At 42.9% G+C, this 17,780-nt stretch overlaps 1 protein-coding gene across 2 annotated transcripts in view; it reads left to right on the top strand.

Annotated features, from left to right (window-relative positions):
- The first annotated feature begins 2,471 nt into the window (after nucleotides 1–2,471).
- Slc25a17 (solute carrier family 25 member 17) overlaps nucleotides 2,472–17,780 on the top strand; it is a 33,706-nt gene continuing 18,397 nt past the window's right edge. The window contains exons 1-4 of one of the 2 annotated variants that reach the window (XM_042697997.1): nucleotides 2,472–2,642; nucleotides 8,791–8,851; nucleotides 12,007–12,073; nucleotides 14,934–15,085. In XM_042697997.1, the coding sequence (XP_042553931.1) occupies nucleotides 2,589–2,642; nucleotides 8,791–8,851; nucleotides 12,007–12,073; nucleotides 14,934–15,085 (334 nt within the window). In that variant the 5' untranslated portion in view covers nucleotides 2,472–2,588. The remainder of the gene's footprint in view (nucleotides 2,643–8,790; nucleotides 8,852–12,006; nucleotides 12,074–14,933; nucleotides 15,086–17,780) is intronic. The other variant, XM_042697998.1, reaches the window with a different exon arrangement.

Raw genomic sequence — 17,780 nt, 5'->3', positions numbered from 1 at the left:
GCTTAAGATAGTTCTGTTTTTTTAAAAAAACAAAACACTGGCATCACTGTTATCATTCGTAGCATTATTGTCCAAACATACTTATGTCAGCATCTAATTTAATATGAAGTACTGTATGTTCACTGTAGAGTAATACTCTTACAGCTGTAGTTTCTTATTTGGCCCTGAGATTACTTTTTAAATAATAAACTTCACTGGTAAAGTCTTGGCACACCAAAAGAGATTGCAAAGACAGACTCCTTTTGGTGTTAAGTCTCCTGCTTAGGACATACCTACTGCAAGTTGTCTTGGAGTATTCATCTTTATAATTTGAAAAGTATGCTGTTTAATTGATACTCATACAGGGAATTAACTGCTTGGTATAACATGGTTTGGGTTATAAGAGCCATGGTTATTGGTTTTAGAACTGGTACTGTGACAGATTCATTGTCATCCTATTCAGCTCTTCCCTAAATGCTGTGACCATACACCAAGACTAGGACATTTTTGAAATAATGTTTATTCCGATTCTGGTATACGTAGCAGACAAAAATATATGTTACATGAATAAGAAAAAGCTATATGCTATTGGAGCATGCTTTTAAAATCCTTTGAGAACACTCACCTTATATGCTTGTATTTGAACTTGTCATTGCCCGTCTTCTTTTTACTCATGTGTGTTCTTTGTCACAGTTTCCAATGTATGCTTTGCCTATTAACTCAAGAAGACCACTTTCTTTCGGACTTTGTTGAACTTAATTACCCACAACCTAACTATATTCTAATACTGCACATATCACCATAAATGGATAAAATTGCTCCTGTGAAAATGTGTCCTGTGCTTTTAGACTTTAACACAAATAGAAAAGTCTTCATTTCATACTCAATATGAGATTGTTTTCTGCTTATAAAATGATTATTGGATGTTTATGTTTATATATGTATGTGTATATATATATATATGTATATATATTTATAAACTGGACAGTGACTGCCCCACTGAATAGGCTAGATAGTGACTCCCCTGTTGATACTTATATTTTATGTCTTGTGCTTTTAGCTGGCCATTGCAGGCTGGAAGGTATTCAGTTGTTAGACCCCTAGTCTAAGCTAGCAAGGTAGCTGACCCCAGAGTCAGTATTTGCCATATTCAGGAAATAGCTTGTTTATGGGTACTTTGTTTATGTTGCTTTGTTGCTCATCTACCCAAGAAAACAGGGAGATACTGAAGTTATTAATATACAGAATTAACATTCATATTCCATAGGTCTGCTTTTTGGAAGAAAACTTGTGGAGCCTGAACTCTGGGCCTGGGCACTGTCCCTTAGCTCTTTTTTTTTTTTTTTGGTCCAGTCGTGGGGCCTGAACTCTGGGCCTGGGCGCTGTCCCTCAGCTCTTCAACTCAAGGCTAGCGCTCTACCACTTGAGCCACAGCACCACTTCCGGCTTTTTTCTTTTTGCTTATGTGGTGCTGAGGAATCGAACCCAGGACCTCAGGCATGCAAGGCAAGCGCTCTACCACTGAGCCAACTTCCCAGCCCTGTTTTGTTTTTTGTCTGTCGTGGGACCTACTTGCACCACAGAGCCACTTTCAGCCTTTTCTGCTTATGTGGTGCTGAAGAATCGATCCCAGGGCCTCATGCATGCAAACCAAAACACTACCACTGAGCCACCTTCCCAGCCCCTCTAGTAGTGTTGTTTTGTTTTTTTTTTGGTCGAGAGATGAAGGTTTTATATCATCGTGCTCCGCCTATTGATTTTAAAAAACATCATAGTTGCATGCTATTGGCTCACTCCTGTAATCTTAGCTACTCAGGAGGCTGAGATCTGAGGATAGCAGTTTGGAGCCAGCCTAGGCAAGCCAGTACGTGAGACTTCTCGAATTAACCACCAAAAAGCTGTGGCTGAGCAGGTACAGTGCTACCCTTGAGTGATAAAAAGATCAGGAACAGTTTCCAGGCCCTGAGTTCTTGACCTAGTACCGGCACACACACACACACAAACATTACAGAATTCAGAAGAAATTGCATGTAATAATTGTAGGGCTAGTGCCCCTCTGCAATCCCAGTGTCTGGGTCACCGAGGCAGAAGGATGATGGAGTTACAGGCCAGTTGTAGGCTACCCAGCCATTGTCAATTGGCTTTAGTGATATTAGAGTCGCAGAGGAAGATAAGCCACCCTGTCTCCATCCCTTCTTGAAAGACGGGGAAAGGAGACAATTTCTGAGGTGCACGGTATGGTGGCAACGGGCTTGAAGCGAGGTTGGACTAAATTAGGTCACTGGCAGCCGTAAGGGCGCAAATGAAGTCAGGTGATTTCTACCACTTCCTCAGTCTGGGCGGGCGCCTGCGAGCGCTGTCCCGCCCACTTCTCACCCGGGAGCCAATCACCTTTCCAGGGGCGTTTCTGGGCCCACTACTTCCTCCCGGCGGCGTTTGTCACTGGAGGCTGTACGCCCTGTGGTCCGGAAGTGGTTGGGGCGGCGGTGGGCCGGCCTGCGAGGGTGGGGCCTGTGGCACTCAGGCCGGGTACTCAGCGCTCCCTTCCAGCTCCGCGAGCTGAAGAGTCTGAAAGGAAAGTGTGGCTAGGCCTACGGGAGGTCGCCCCAATGTCCTCCGTGCTGTCCTACGAGAGCCTGGTCCACGCTGTGGCCGGCGCCGTGGTGAGGCGGGGTCTTCACTCCTGGGCCGCAAGAGGGTGGCGGGGCTTTCCAGGGTCTTCGGATCATGGTTGGGGCCTGGGCGTGAGGGGTGGGCGTGTGGGTGGGGCTTGGTGCGGGACGCCGAGTGTGGACGCGCTGCGAGGCGGGGGCGAGGGACGCCCGCCGCCCCTGGGCGCGCCGCCTCTCCCCTCCCCTCCCTCCCCTGTCCCTTCCCCTTCCCCCTCACCCTCCATTTCCCCCCTCCTCTTCCCCCTCCCTCTCCCATCTCGGTCTCTGGCAAAGAAGACAACTAGTCACAAATGCCGCAGGGAGTTGGGAAGAAGAGAACTTTGCTTCTTTATGAATTATTTTCCCATGATGTCCCCACTGCCACCCCGTCAGCTTTCTTGAATGTTTTGGGGTGTTTCTCCCCCCCCCCCCCCCCCCCCCAGTCCTGGAGCTTGAACTCAGGGCCTGGGCACTGCCCCTGAGCCTGTCTGTGCTCAAGGCTAGCGCTCTACCACTTGAGCCACAGCGCCCTTCTGGCTTTTTCTGTTTATGTGGTACTGAGGATCCAACCCAGGACTTCATGCATGCTAGGCAAATACTCTACCGCTAAGCCTAATAATACCCTGCCCTGGGTGGTTTTTGTTTTTGTTTTGTTTTGTTTTGCATTTTTATTAGCATCAATTGTACAAAATGATTTATTTTATTTTATTTTGAGTCCAGTCGCGGGGCCTGAACTCTGGGCCTGGGCGCTGTCCCTCAGCTCTTGAGCTCAAGGCTAGCGCTCTACCCCTTGAGCCACAGCAACACTTACGGCTTTTTTCTTTTTGCTTATGTGGTGCTGAGGAATCGAACCCAGGACCTCAGGCATGCAAGGCAAGCGCTCTACCACTGAGCCAACTTCCCAGCCCCAAAATGATTTGTTTTTTGACATGTCCATATATGCTTAATGTACCTTGAACAGATTCATTCCTCTCCAGCCACTCAAGATTTTTTTTAAAAGCATACATTATTTTTTAAATTTTTAATGGTTTTTTCATCAGTGTTTCTTTTTTATTTTATTTTTATTTTTTATTGTGAAAATACTGTATAGAGGGGTTACAATTACATGGGCAAGATAATGAGTGCATTTCTTATCAAGCATTGTAGCCTCCTCCTTTGTTTCCCCTTCCCATCCCTTCCCATCCTCCCCCCTCTCCCCCCCTCCACCTAATAAAACATACATTATTGTACAGGAGAAGTTTGAACTCAGGGCTTAAGCACTGTCCCTGAGCCTTTCTGCTCAAGGCTAGCACTCTATCACTTAGAATCACAGCTCCCCTTGTGGTTTTCTGGTGGTTAACTGGAGATATCAATCTCACGGACTTTTCTTACCAGGCTGGTGTGGAACTGCAATCTTCAGATCTCAGCCTCCTGAGTAGCTAGGATTACAGGTTTGAGCCACGGAAGCCTGGCTTATTAGGACATTTTTACACATGCAGACAAAGTACACATTTTAGCCTTGCCTGCTCCATCATTCTACCTTAGCCTCTCAAAACAATTTCAAGGGGTTCTATTCTATTTTTATAACCCATTCTATTTTTATAACCCATTTAAAAGTACTTGGACTATATTCTTGCCCCTTCTCCTTTTAAATACAGATCATTGTTCTTATCCATCACAGGTGTTATTGAGAAGTGTACACTTGATTCTTGAACTTGTGGATATCTTAAGTTTCATTTAACACCCTTCCTTTTTCCTTGTGATAGTAATTAATAGAAAAGCAGTCAACATGCAGATGGCTGATCAACTCAAACTTGCCTGACAATGAAATAGGGCTGGGGGCTACAAAAGAATGAAGTAAGACTTGTCAAGTATGGATAAAAGAAAAAGGAAAGACAAGACACTAAATCTTGGAAGTGTCACAACCTTGTAGGAAACAGGAGACCTGCCAATCAAAACCATCCTTAAGGACCCCAGTTCTTCCCATTTAATGCAAGTCCAATCTCTCTCTAAGGAGGAAGATAGCACAAGATGGTGACACAGACTCCAATATTATCTTCGTGTAGCATATCTATGCCGCAATACTTTTTTTCTGCCAGATCACCTTTACTACGTATGCATCTTGCTTGAATTATTCTCATCAGATTGTGGACTGAGGTCAACTTAGCTGCCCTAAATTCCTTGGGATCTTCCTATTGGCTTGTGTAACTTGCCTCTTCTGGTTTTTTCCTCTTCCTCTGACTGTCCTCATCCTTCACTTGCTGTCCACACATGCATTAGCCATTTTGAATCACTGACTTCTGAGGAACATCACTGAATTTTCTCCTTTTGGTCCCCAGAAACTTCACTATGAACTCTTGTTCTTTTTGCTGGTTATTTTGGGGACCAAGGCTCACAGAATTTTCTGCCCTAACTTGGAACCTTGATCCCCTGACCTCAGTCTTCCAAGTAGCTAGGATTACAGGTAAGAGCCACTGGCACCCAAGTGAACTGGTTACTTTCATAGTTACGTGCATGGACCATGATTCCCCCATATCAGGCTTCCTGTTGTGGCTAAGTTGGCATGTGTATACCACATGCCCAGTTGAGATGAATTGTTGCTGCCTTTGCCTAGGTTGACCTGGTACTAGGATCCTCCTATCACAGTCTCCACAAAGCTGAGATGATAGGCATACAACACTGCACTGAGCTATGGGTTGAGAAAGAGTCTTGTGAACTTTTGTGTCCAGACAGTCCTGGAACTGTGCCCCTTGAGTATCAACAGCTCAAGTAGCTAGGATTACAGACATAAGCCACCAGTACCTGGCTCCTAACTTTGTTTCAATTGCTATGAAAAGAAGTTTAAGTACAAAAATATAGTTGCACTTAGTGATTTTAAAAAGTTTGTTTTTTTGTTTTTTGTGGTGGGGCTTGAACCCTGGGCCTGGGCATCCTCCCTCAGCTCTTCAGCTCAAGGCAAGTACTCTACTGCTTGAGCCACAGCACCACTTCCAGTTTTCTGGTAGTTAATTGGAGATGAGAGTCTCACAGACTTTCCTGCCCTGGCTGGCTTTGAACCTCGATTCTCAGATCTCAGCCTTCTGAGTAGCTAGGATTATAAGTAATCACCAAGCTAGGTGCTTTTTTTTTCATTTTTCTAAAGAGTGTAATATTGTAGTGATTAAGTCTCCTAAACATAATGTTCAAATAAAGCTTAGAGATAATAGTGGAGAGGCAGCTAGTACAGTTAGATGAGAGCACTTGAGTGCCTCTCTTGAGCCAGGCAGCCTAGGTTAGGATCCAGCTGTGTTTCTCACTAGTGGTGTGACTTTGCTAATGCTACATAGAGTAATTGTTTCTACCCAAAGGGTTGTTGGATTCTTTTTTAAGATGTTGACTTAACAATCTTTGAATTAGCCTAGCAACTTTTTTTTAAACTCAGTTCTTTTCAGGTTCTACATTCTTTTTTTGTTTGTTTTTATTGTGAAAATAGCGTACAGAGGGATATTAAGTATGATGTTATGCAGGTATACGTGTTTTTTTTTTTTCTAGTGCTGGTGGGTTAAAGTTGATCAAATAGAGTGTTTGTCAAAGTATGGTTGTAGGAACCAGGCATGGTGGCATGTGCCTGTAATCCCAGCTAATCGGGAGTGGAGATTGTGAGAATCTCATTTTGAGGCCAGCCCAGGCAAAAAAATATATGAAACCACCTGTCTAACAAACAAGCTGGGTTCCAGTTGTGGTCTCACCTATGAAGGGGGCATAAGTAGGAGGTTGGCATTCTAAGGTAGCCAAGGCAAAAATATGAGACCCTGTCTCATGGAAGACTAAAGCAAACAGGTCTTGGGGGAGTGTGGCTCAAGTGGTGCAGTGCTTGCTTCCCCCCCCCCCCAATATATATGCTCTATCACTTGAACCACAACTATATTTCTAGCTTTTTGGTGGGTAATTGAAGAGTCACAGATTTTCCTGCCTGGGTTGGCTTTAAATCATGATCCTCAAATCTCAGTCTCTTAACTAGCCAGGATTGTAGGCTTGAGCTATGGGTATCAAGCTTAATGTATTTGAGTTTTTAAAAAAATCTTCAGTGTTTTTTTCTTTAATTTTTTTTTTTTTTTTTTTTTAATTTGGGCCCTTGCCTAGCATATGCAAGGCTAGAGTCTCTATAAAAAGTAACAAAAAGGGTTGGGAAGGTGGCTCAGTGGTAGAGTGCTTGCCTTACATGCATGAAGCCCTGGGTTCGATTCCTCAGCACCACATAAGCAGAAAAAGCCAGAAGTGGGGCTGACGCTCAAGTGGTAGAGTGGTAGCCTTCAGCTGAAGAGCTGAGGGACAGTGCCCAGACCCAGAGTTCAGGCCCTACCACCAACCAAAAACAAAAGCAGAAATAGAGCTGGATATTATGTACACTCCTGTAATCCCAACACTCAGAAGGCTAAGGTATAGTTGAATTTGAGACCATCTAGTCCACATAGCCAGAACTTGTCTCAAAGACAGGATGGGGGTGTTTGGAAGTATATATTAGCTGAAAGACTTTAATAAACATCTAAATGTGCCAAAATATAGTGTTTTTCAATATAGCAGAGTTAGATTGCACTATAATGATACAGTGTTATAAGAAATAAAAGGTGTCATAGAAACCTGGGGAATTAAACAGCTTTGTAACTTGATGGGGCAGAGAAAGTACCATCTGAGTTTTGAAAACATATTATAATGTAGTATTCTCCCTTGTCAAACAGGCTGACCTATTTACGTAGTTAAAAGGTATAGCAAGTTTTCAGACTTATCTTTATAAAGTTGACCTAATTTCTAGTTATAAGTATTCTACATAACTATGATTAGATCAGTACATGGGTAGCTTGTGTCTGGTCTGAGAACTATGATAGAACTGTTTTTTCTGCATATAATTTCATCCCTAAATGAATGCTTCTAGACTTATCAGTTTTAATGTTTTCTAAGTACAGAGGCTAATTGCTTGCTTTTCCCCCCTCTAATTTTTTTTTTTGCCAGTCCTGGGGCTTGAGCTCAGGGCCTGGGCACTGTCCTGAGCTTCTTTTGCTCAAGGCTAGCACTTCTACCACTTGAGTCACAGCGCCACTTCCAGCTTTTTCTGTTTATGTGGTACTGAGGAATCAAACACAGGGCTTCATGCATGCTAGGCTAGCACTCTACCACTAAGCCACCTTCCCAGCCCACCTCTCTGATAATTTTTGTTATTGTGTTTCCCTGGATGCCGTTGGTAGATTTTTCTTTTTCCTTTTTTCTTTTTTTTTTTGGGGGGGGGAGTCTTGAATTCAGGGCCTGGATGGTGACCCTAAGATTTTATGTTCAAGGCTAGTGCTCTACTGCTTGAGCTACAGCTCTCTTCTCTCCCTCCATCCCTCCCTCCCCCCTCCCGCCCTTCCTTCCTTCCTCCCTCCCTTTCTCTCTCTCTCGATTTGGGTTTTTGTTGTTGTTGCTGCTGCTGCTGCTGTTTTGTCAGTCCTGAGGCTTGAACTCTGGGCCTGGGCGCTGTCCCTTAGCTTTTCAGGTCAAGGCAAGTGCTCTACCACTTGAGCCATAGCGCCAATTTCCATTTTCTATTGGTTAATTAGAAATAAGAGCCTCACAGACTTCCTGCCTGGGCTGGCTTTGAACCGAGATCCTCAGATCTCAGCCTCCTGAGTAGCTATGATTACAGGAGTGAGCCCGATATTCTACTTCCTTTCTTTTAGTGGTTAATTGAAAATAAGAGTCTCAGGAACTTTCCTGTACAAGCTGGTTTCAAACTATGATCCTCAGTTCTCAACCTCCTAAATTGCTAGGATTATAGGCATGAGCCACCAGCACCTGGCTCTGTAGAATGTTTAATACGAGATTTTCTCTATTTAACATACAAAAAGAACTGTATGTTAAAGAATAATAGGATTCTAACCAGGCATTGGTGGCTCACACCTGTTATCCTAGCTACTCAGGAGGCTGAGGTCTTTAGTATTGCAATTTGAAGCTAGCCCAGGCAGAAAAGTCTGTGAGACTCTTATCTTCAATTAGCCACCAGAAAACCAGAAGTGACATTGTGGCTCCAAATGGTAGAGCACTAGCTTTGAACAAAAAAGCTCAGGGACAGTGCAAAGTTCAAGCCGCAGAACCAAAAAAATAAAAATAAATAAATTGTGGCTTATATTTATACTGTGATGATTAAAGTGTCTTTTAAACTTTTCAGGGAAGCATGACTGCCATGACAGTGTTTTTCCCTTTGGATACAGCTAGACTTCGACTTCAGGGTGAGTGTTAGTCATATTCGTGTTCTTTTGGTGTAGGGAACAAATGTATTTCTCTAATAAACTCTACCTTAGGATAAAGATGTTATGCTTCTTTAAAGATCTCTGTTGTCTCTTTTCACTGACTTTTAACTACTGGCCACCATTGTTCCCTAAAGAGCAGAGTCATATGTGGATGAGCCATAGACTTAGACATTTTGTAATCTGAGAGAACATGAGTGGGCCTGCATTAAATTTGCAGGTCCCTGCAGTTCTTTCTGATAAGCCACATGATATGAAGTTTTGTTTGTTTGGGTTGGGTTTTGTTGTGGGGTTTTTTTTGTGTGTGTGTGTGGGGGGGTCAAACCTGGGACCTCATGCATACTAAGTGTTCTACCACTAAGCTACATCTACAGCCATGATTTTCAAAGGCTTGGGCAGAGTTCTTTGAGAGAAAGAGGTTTTCGTCAGAAACAGTGGAACCAGTACTCACTGTTGTTGCCAGTTTAAGCCTATTGTTCTACTGACTGTATGTAATTCTTGCTTGCATGTTCCCTCAAATTTTTTCAATTTGAAATTATAAACCAATGCCAGAACCTGCATTAAAAAGGCATAGAAGGGCTGGGAAGTTGGCTCAGTGGTAGAGCGCTTGCCTTGCATGCCTGAGGCCCTGGGTTCGATTCCTCAGCACCACATAAGCAAAAAGAAAAAAGCCGGAAGTGGCACTGTGGCTCAAGTGGTAGGGCACTAGCCTTGAGCTGAAGAGCTGAGGGACAGTGCTCAGGCCCAGAGTTCAGGCCCCACAACCGGACCAAAAAAAAATAAATAAACTAAAAAGGCATAGAAGGGGGGCGGGGAAAGGGGGGGAAGGAGAAAGATTGGGATTGGGGGGGAGGGGGGAGGCTGGGAAGGGATGTGAAGGGTAAACCAAAGGAGGAGGCTGCAATGCTTGGTAAGAAATGTACTCATTATCCTGCCCATGTAATTGTAACCCCTCTGTACAGTATGTTCACAAATAAAATTAAATTTAAAAAAAAAAAGGCATAGAAGATTAGCTTTGAATACAAACTCAAGCAGGCACCGGTGGCTCCCGCTTGTAATCCTAGCTACTCAGGAGGCTGAATGATCTGAAGATCATGGTTCAAAGCCAGCCCAGGCAGGAAAGTCTGTGAGACTTATCTCCAATTAACCACCAGAAAACCAGAAGTGCACTGTGGCTCAAGTGGTAGAGAGCTTGCCTTGAGCTGAAGAGCTGAGGGACAGTGCCCAGGCCCACAGTTCAAGCCCCACGACCAACAAAGAACAAAAAAACTCAAAGGTTAAGCCCTTTATACCTCCTGTTTGTGGTTAATTAAGAGTTTTGTGGGGCTGGGAAGTTGGCTCAGTAGTAGAGTGCTTGCCTACCATGCATGAGGCCCTCGGTTCAATTCCTTAGCAACACATAAGCAGAAAAAAGGTGGAACTGGGTGCTGTGGCTCAAGTGGTGGGGCACTAGCCTTGAGCTGAAGAGCTGAGGGACAGCGCCCAGGCCCAGAGTTCAGCCCCCACGACTGACCAAGAAAAAAGAGAGATTTTGTACTGATAATAATTTTATTATTATCAACGGGTACGGGTGGCTCATGCCTGTAATCCTAGCTACTCAGGAGGCTGAGATCTGAGGATCTCAGTTCAAAGCCAGCCCGGGCAGGAAAGTCCGTGAGACTCTTATCTCCAATAAACGACTAGAAAACCGGAAGTGGCGCTGTGGCTCAAGTGGTAGAGCGCTGGCATTGAGCTGAAGAGCGCAAGGACAGTGCCCAAGCCCAGAGTTCAAGCCCCATGACCGACAAAAAAAAAAGTAATAATAATTTTATATGATTCATAAGGCTATATATTAACCTACATAAGAATATATAAATATATACTATATAACATAAATAAAAACACATATATAAATATATTAGTATAATATATAGTCTCCCCTTCCTTCCATTCTTTTTCACTTTATTAAACATTGACTTTGTATTGTTTCTTAGATATTATCAGTATCTTAATTTGGATACCCTTCAGAATGTAAGGTATAGCCATGTGCAGCAGTACTTACCTGTAGTCTTTGCTACATGGGAGGCTGAGCTAGGAGGATAGTTTGAGCCCTGGAGATTTGAGCTCGATTAACTAATATGGTGAGAAAATATTTAGACAATGTCACTTGGGAGGGTCTGAGAGAAAGTGGGAAGGCAGGATATAAAAAATGTCAGAGGGGGAAGGAAAGTTGGAGAGAAATAGGAAGAAATAACAGAACAAAAGAAAGAGGACCACAAGGTTAGTACACAGTCTATAGTGTAGGAATGAACCTTGAGACTGTGTAATGCCAGCCTTTCCTAGTTCCCTGAGCACCAAGCACATAATTTTCCTAATTTGCTCCCTTATTTACACAAAAAAGTGTTGTATGAGAATTTGATCAGAGATAGAAAAGCCACATTTTGAAAGGTCTTTATTTTGGGAGTCTTTATTAGAAAGCCAGTGATTGCAAGCAGACTCATGTTTCCCCAAAACTTGCAATATCAAATGCAGTTATTACAAAGCTTATAAAGGCAAAAACCAATCAAGACCAATGTCACATGGTATGGGGACTAAGAAAATAGCAAAGCAAGCTATCTGGGGGGAACAATCAGGAGCCATCCAGGGGGAAACAATCAGGAATCACCAAGGGCAAGTATTCTCCGGAACAAAACTTTCCTGGGGCTAAACAACCCATGACACATCTACAGTTCAAAGAATATCACCTCTGTACTGCTAAACAACACATAACACAGCTATGATTAAAAGAAAGTCCTGTATCCCCTCTAGAGTTCTTGGAACTGGATGAAAATTCCCTATCTATTAAGACACCAAGATGGTGGTGAGGACAAGATGGTATTACTTAGATCCAGTATCCATATTTCACTACAAAATATTAGAAATAACTATCAATTACTGTGGAAGCTAACAACTGAATAAAAATGTTTTCTAAGTAACAGATGAAATCCAAGGAATCAGCAGTTGGGAATTGAGCAAATCGTTACATAGGAACATCTAGGGTGATCTAGGGATCTAGGGTGAAAGACTACTCAGGCGAGGTAAATGGCATTTCAGTGAAACTTTCTGATGCTGGAGATAAGAATGTTTAAAGTTAAAACATGTGCTCTTGGTTGTTTTAGTTGATGAGAAAAGAAAGTCCAAAACTACACACATGGTGCTCCTGGAGATCATTAAGGAAGAAGGCCTGTAAGTTCATCTCAGTTTACAACTGTGTTAGAGCAGCTTGTTAGATTTCTGTACCTCTAACCCCTAAATCCCCTCTCAGTTCTCATAGCCTTACAATGTTGTGTTGGTCATTTGATTCTGTGTGTGTGTGTGTGTGTGTGTGTGTGTGTGTGTGTGTGTGTGTGTGTGTGTGTGTGTGTGTGTGTGTGTGTATGTATGTATTCATGTACATATGTGTACTGGTATTGGGGCTTAAATTCAGGGCCTTAAGCTCGCTTGTGCGCTCTCTCTCTCTCTCTTTTTCCAGTACTGGGGCTTGAACTTAGGTCCAGGCACACTCATTGGCTTTTTTACTCAAAACTGGCACTCTGAGTCAGATGCCGATGTCTGTAATCCTAGCAACTCAGGAGGCTGAGATCTGAGGATCACGGTTCAAAGCCAGCCTGGGCAGGAAAGTCCGTGAGACTCTTATCTCCAATAAACCACTAGAAAACCAGAAGTGGCGCTGTGGTTCAAGTGATAGAGTGCTCACCTTGAGCTGAACAACTGAGGGATAGCGCCTAATCCCAGAATTCAAGCCCCACTACAGACAAAAATACAAAACAAAACAAAAAAAACTAGCATTCTGCTCCTTGAACTTTACCTCCACTTCTGGCTTTTGGCTGGTTAATTGAAGTAAGAGCATTATAGACACCGGGTGCCTATGATCCTACCCACTCAGGAGGCTGAAATATGAAGATCACCACTCAAAGCCAGCCTGGGCACGAAAGTCCATGAGACTCTTATCTCTAATTAACCTCCAGAAAACCGGAAGTGGTGCTGTGGCTCAAGTGGTACAGTGCTAGCCTTGAGCTGAAGAGCACAGGGACAATGCCCAGACCCAGAGTTAAAGCCCCACAGCTGACCAAAAAAAAAAAAGAGTGCTACAGATTCTTTTGCCCAGGCTGGCTTTGAGTCACTATTCTCAGATCTCAGTCTCCTGAGTAGTTAGGATTACAGGCATCAGTCACCAGCACCCTGAAGTTAGCTTCATGGTTCTTCATATTAGAATTAGATTAAGGTTATACATTCTTGGACAGAGTAATGTAAAAACAGGTACAGTGGTACACACCTATAGTCCTAGCTACTCTAGAGGCTAAGGCAGGAAGTCTTAGCTAGGTTCAAGGACAGCCTGGAAAATGTAATGAGATCTCATCTTTTTTTTTTTTTTTAAATCCTGGTGGCTCATGCCTGTAATTCTGGTTAGTTGGGAGACAGTGGTTGGGAGAATCACACAGTACAAGACAGTCTGGGCAAAAAGTTACCAAGTCACTATCTCGATCAATTAGCTGAGCATTATATTCCTTGACTTTGATCCCAGGTACTCTAAAGACATGGATAGGAGGATCTCTGAAAGAGACTGGCCACAAACTAAAATGTCAAGACCCTACTTGAAAAGTAATATAAAGCACGAAGGACTAGAGAGAGGCATGACTCAAGTGGTAGAGCACCTGCTAGCAAGCCCAAGGCCCTTAGTTCAAGTCCTAGTACCACCCAAAAATAACACTAATGCATAGATAGTATACCCTCCGCAAGGTGTCCTGTCTATAGTCACATAAAATCTGCTTGCTCTCCATTGGTTACTTAGGATTTCTTACATGTGCTTTGATCACATATTGTTACTTTTTTAAAAATTCTCTTTTAACTGTAAGCATGCTATGGTAAAATCAAAGTTTTTCTTTGAATTTATCATGAAATTATAAATGGCAATTTCTCATCTCCACCATTGCTTCCCCATTCACCAGTGGTAAACAAGAACTTGCTCCTTCCCTTCTTCTATTTACTTATTACTAGTATGGACTCAGACATTCCTCTTTTTTAGGGACTTGGAATTGATTGATTACTACTTTAGTGCTCACATTGTCTCAGATTTGATCAGTAGGAGTCCCTTCACTTTAGTTTTGTGTCTTTCTGACATGCTCCATTGGTTTTTTGGGGTTTTTTTGCACCTATTTTCTTTTTTTTTCTTTGTTCGGTCATGGGGCTTGAGCTCTGGGCTTGGGTGCTGCCCCTGTGCTCTTCAGCTCAAGGCGAGCTCTCTACCACTTGAACCACAGCGCCACTTCCAGTTTTCTAGTGGTTTATTGGAGATAAGAGTCTCATGGACTTTCCTACCCCAGCTGGCTTTGAACTGAGATCCTGAGATCTCAACCTCCTGAGTAGCTAGGATTACAGGCTTGAGCTACCGGTGCCCTGCAAAAGTCAGTTAAGCTGCTCTTTTTTTTTTTTTTTGGTCAGTCGTGGGGCCTGTTTTCTATAATTAAGTTAATTTTAAATGCTTTTGCCCTCGCTGACCAGGCACAGAGGCACACATCTGCAGTCTCAGCTAATCATTAGGCTGACGCAAGAGTATTGTTCAAGTCCAGGAATTTGAGACTATCCTGTACAACATAGCCAGAGCCTGTCTCAAAAAGAAAGGAAAGAAAAGAAAAGGAAAAAGAAAAAGGAAAGGGAAAGAAAGAAATGCTAATGAAGGAAAAGCATAAAATCAATTTAGAAAACTTTTTTAAAAAATTCTTGACCTCTTGGGCAATAATAATATGGGCAATAGTGAGCTTGTCTTCAGTTTTACATACTAATGTTACTACAGTCAGTTAGAAGAAATTAGCAAGTAATTGTTATCTTTGTGTAGTTTTTCCTTTATCATGAATGCTAGGAAGGATTTCTTGATTTGGATGTCTTCACAATGTTATGTGTATATGATCTGGAGTCCCTTATATTGTAGGAGTGATTCTTGAGTACGTGAGGGCAGGTCAGCCTTTCCTAGGATGTCTCTAGCAGTTTCTAAATGTTTGGCTATTGTCCATAACCTTTACTTTACCTTCTGTGTTTTTTCCTCCAGCCTGGCACCATATCGAGGGTGGTTTCCAGTTATTTCCAGTCTCTGCTGCTCCAATTTTGTCTATTTCTACACCTTTAATAGCCTCAAAGCAGTCTGGGCCAAAGGCCAACGTTCTACTACTGGAAAAGATCTGGTAGTTGGATTCATTGCAGGTAACAAGGTTTTCTGGGCATAAAATATTTTCATATTTTAATATTGATCTGTTTTATATATTCTCCAGGAGATTATTTTAGCACAGAGTAATGTTATAGAGACGATAGTCTGCTGGCATAATGGCACATGCCTGTGTTCTTGTCTCTGTATAAGGCTGAGGAGAGAGGATTGCCAAGAGAGCTAGAAACAAGAATCTTTCTCTAAAGAGCAAACAAACAAACAAAACTAGTTTTCTTATTTGGATGGAGATGGTTTGAACTCAGGGTTGCACACTGGCTAGGCAGGCAGGCACTCTACCACTTGAGCTACACCATTATCCTCCTTTTGCTTTTTATTTTCCCCTACAGTATTAGGGCTTGAACTCTGGGCCTGGGTACTGTCCCTTAGCTTTTTCTGCTTAAGGCTGGTACTCTATTACTTGAGCCACAGATCCACTTCCAGGTAGGTAGGTAGGTGTGTGTGTGTGTGGGTGTGTGTGTGTGTGTACGACCCTTAGATCTCAGCCTTCTGAGTAGCTAGGATTACAGGTGTGAGCCATGGGCACCTGGCTGCATTGTTTTTTTGTTTTGTTTTGTTTTGTTTTTGCTCAAGGCTAGCACTCTACCACTTGAGCCACAGCACCACTTCCAGCTTTTTCTGCTTATGTGTTGCTGAGGAATCAAACCCAGGGCCTCAAGCATGCAAGGCAAGCACTTTACCACTGAGCCACCTTCCCAGCCCTACACTGATTGTTTTTGAGGTAGGGTCTTGGCTTTAGGCCTAGGCCAGCTTGGAATGTGATCCTCCTAATTGTGCTTCCCTAAATTGCTGGGATGACTGCCACTGCACTTAGCCATTGTGTTTCCCACATAGCCTTGGATGACAGATGCCAGCCCCTCTGCTTAACCATTCGTCAAAATGGAATCTCCAGCTGGGCTCCAGTGGCTCATACCTCTAATCCTAGTTACTCAGGAGGCTAAGATCTGAGGACCACAGTTCAAAGCCAGCCTGGGCAGGAAAGTCCATGAGACTCTTATCTTGAGAATAAACCACTAGAAAACTGGAAGTGGCGCTGTGACTCAAACGGTAGAGTGCTTGTCTTGAGCTGAAGAGCACAAGGGCAGTGCTCAGACCCAGAGTTCAAGCCCCAGAACCGACAAAAAAAAAAAATGGACTCTCCAAACTTTCTGAATATGTGGCCTGTCTCTGAACTGCAGTTCCCCCAACATATGTCTCCCACATAGCTAGAATTACAAGCTTGAGCCCACATGTGGGAGAAACACATAAAATTATGATCTTAACAATTTTAGTGTAAGTTAGTAGTATTAAGCATATTTACACTGTTGTGAAACATGTCTTCAGAACTTTCATCTTGCAAACCCTGCCCCATACTACTCAAGTAAAGTACTCTTTTCTCCACTCCTTAGTAACCACCATTCTACTGCAATAGGTACTTGAAGTACTTTTGTTGAAAAGCATTGACTCTTTTCTCGGGCCTAGGAATTAACTAAAAGCTGAGTAAAGACTTAGCATCCCAGTCTCCACTTTGTATCTGTGTTCTTGGCTCTGCACCATACTTTCCTGCAGTTACTCTGTCAGGTCCTGAAATCCAGGAAGGACAGGACTGAGGGATGAAAGAGCTCCTCCTGCCAGGCAGCAGGGACTCATTGTGACAAGGCCCCTCCTGAAGGACAGGACTGATGAATAAACCTTCTGTATCTGCAGACACAATGAGTAGTGACTCATTGTGACAAGGGACAAGTAACTACCAATCCTGAGACAATTACCAGTTGCCCCCCACTGATCATTCCCTGTGACTGAGATAATTTAACATTACTAATTCCACTCTCCCTCTGTCCCAATTCATCCACTCTCCCTCTGTCCCAATTCATCCTCTCATTTGAACCTAAAGCAAATGTCTTTGTGGGGGTGGAGGAGGGCTTCAAATATACTGTATACTTTTGCTTTTCCTACAGCATGCCAGTTTAGTATTAATTAAATCTTTCTTTATAGTAAATCTCCTTTCTCTGACTTTTACCACTACTGACCTCTTCATGTGGCATATTGGGGCAAGTGTCCCAACCTTACAAATGAAACTAGGAGTTTTAGCTTGGAGCCTTTCTGTCTTAAATAATTTGATTATTTTAAAGCTGGCTGCCTGTGATCATGCCCTTATCCTAGCTACTCAGGAGGCTAAGGTCTGAAGATCATGGTCTAAAGCCAGCTCTCATGGGAAAGCTCATAAAACTAATCTCTAATTAACAACCAAGTCTGGTAGAGTACCAGTCTTAAGCAAAAAAGCTAAGGAACAGCTTCTAGGCCCCGAGTTCAAGCCCTCGTACCAGCATAATTTTTTTTTGACTTTTGTAGATACTTAGTGTGAGTGGAATCATACAGAGTTTGTCTTTTTGTGATTGGCTTATTTTACTTAGGATAGGATAATGTCCTCAAAGTTTATTCATATTTTAGCATTTGAGAGATATATCCTTTTTTAGGGCTGGATAGTATTCCATTGTGTTTCTTCTGTTGTGAATATCCATTCATCTGTTAATGGACACTGGGATTGCTGCTGTGAGTAGTGCTACATGAACATGGGAATACTTTGAAAGGCTGCTTTCAATTCTTCCATCTGTATACCCAGAAATGAGATTTCTGGGTCACATGTACTTTTATATTTAATTTTTGGGGAAACCTCCATATTGTTTTCCAAAGCAG

This window comes from Dipodomys spectabilis, unplaced genomic scaffold (assembly GCF_019054845.1).
Source record: "Dipodomys spectabilis isolate Male_0828 unplaced genomic scaffold, ASM1905484v1 ptg000230l, whole genome shotgun sequence".
NCBI lineage: Eukaryota > Metazoa > Chordata > Mammalia > Rodentia > Heteromyidae > Dipodomys > Dipodomys spectabilis.
This window is presented reverse-complemented; position numbering and strand designations above follow the sequence as displayed.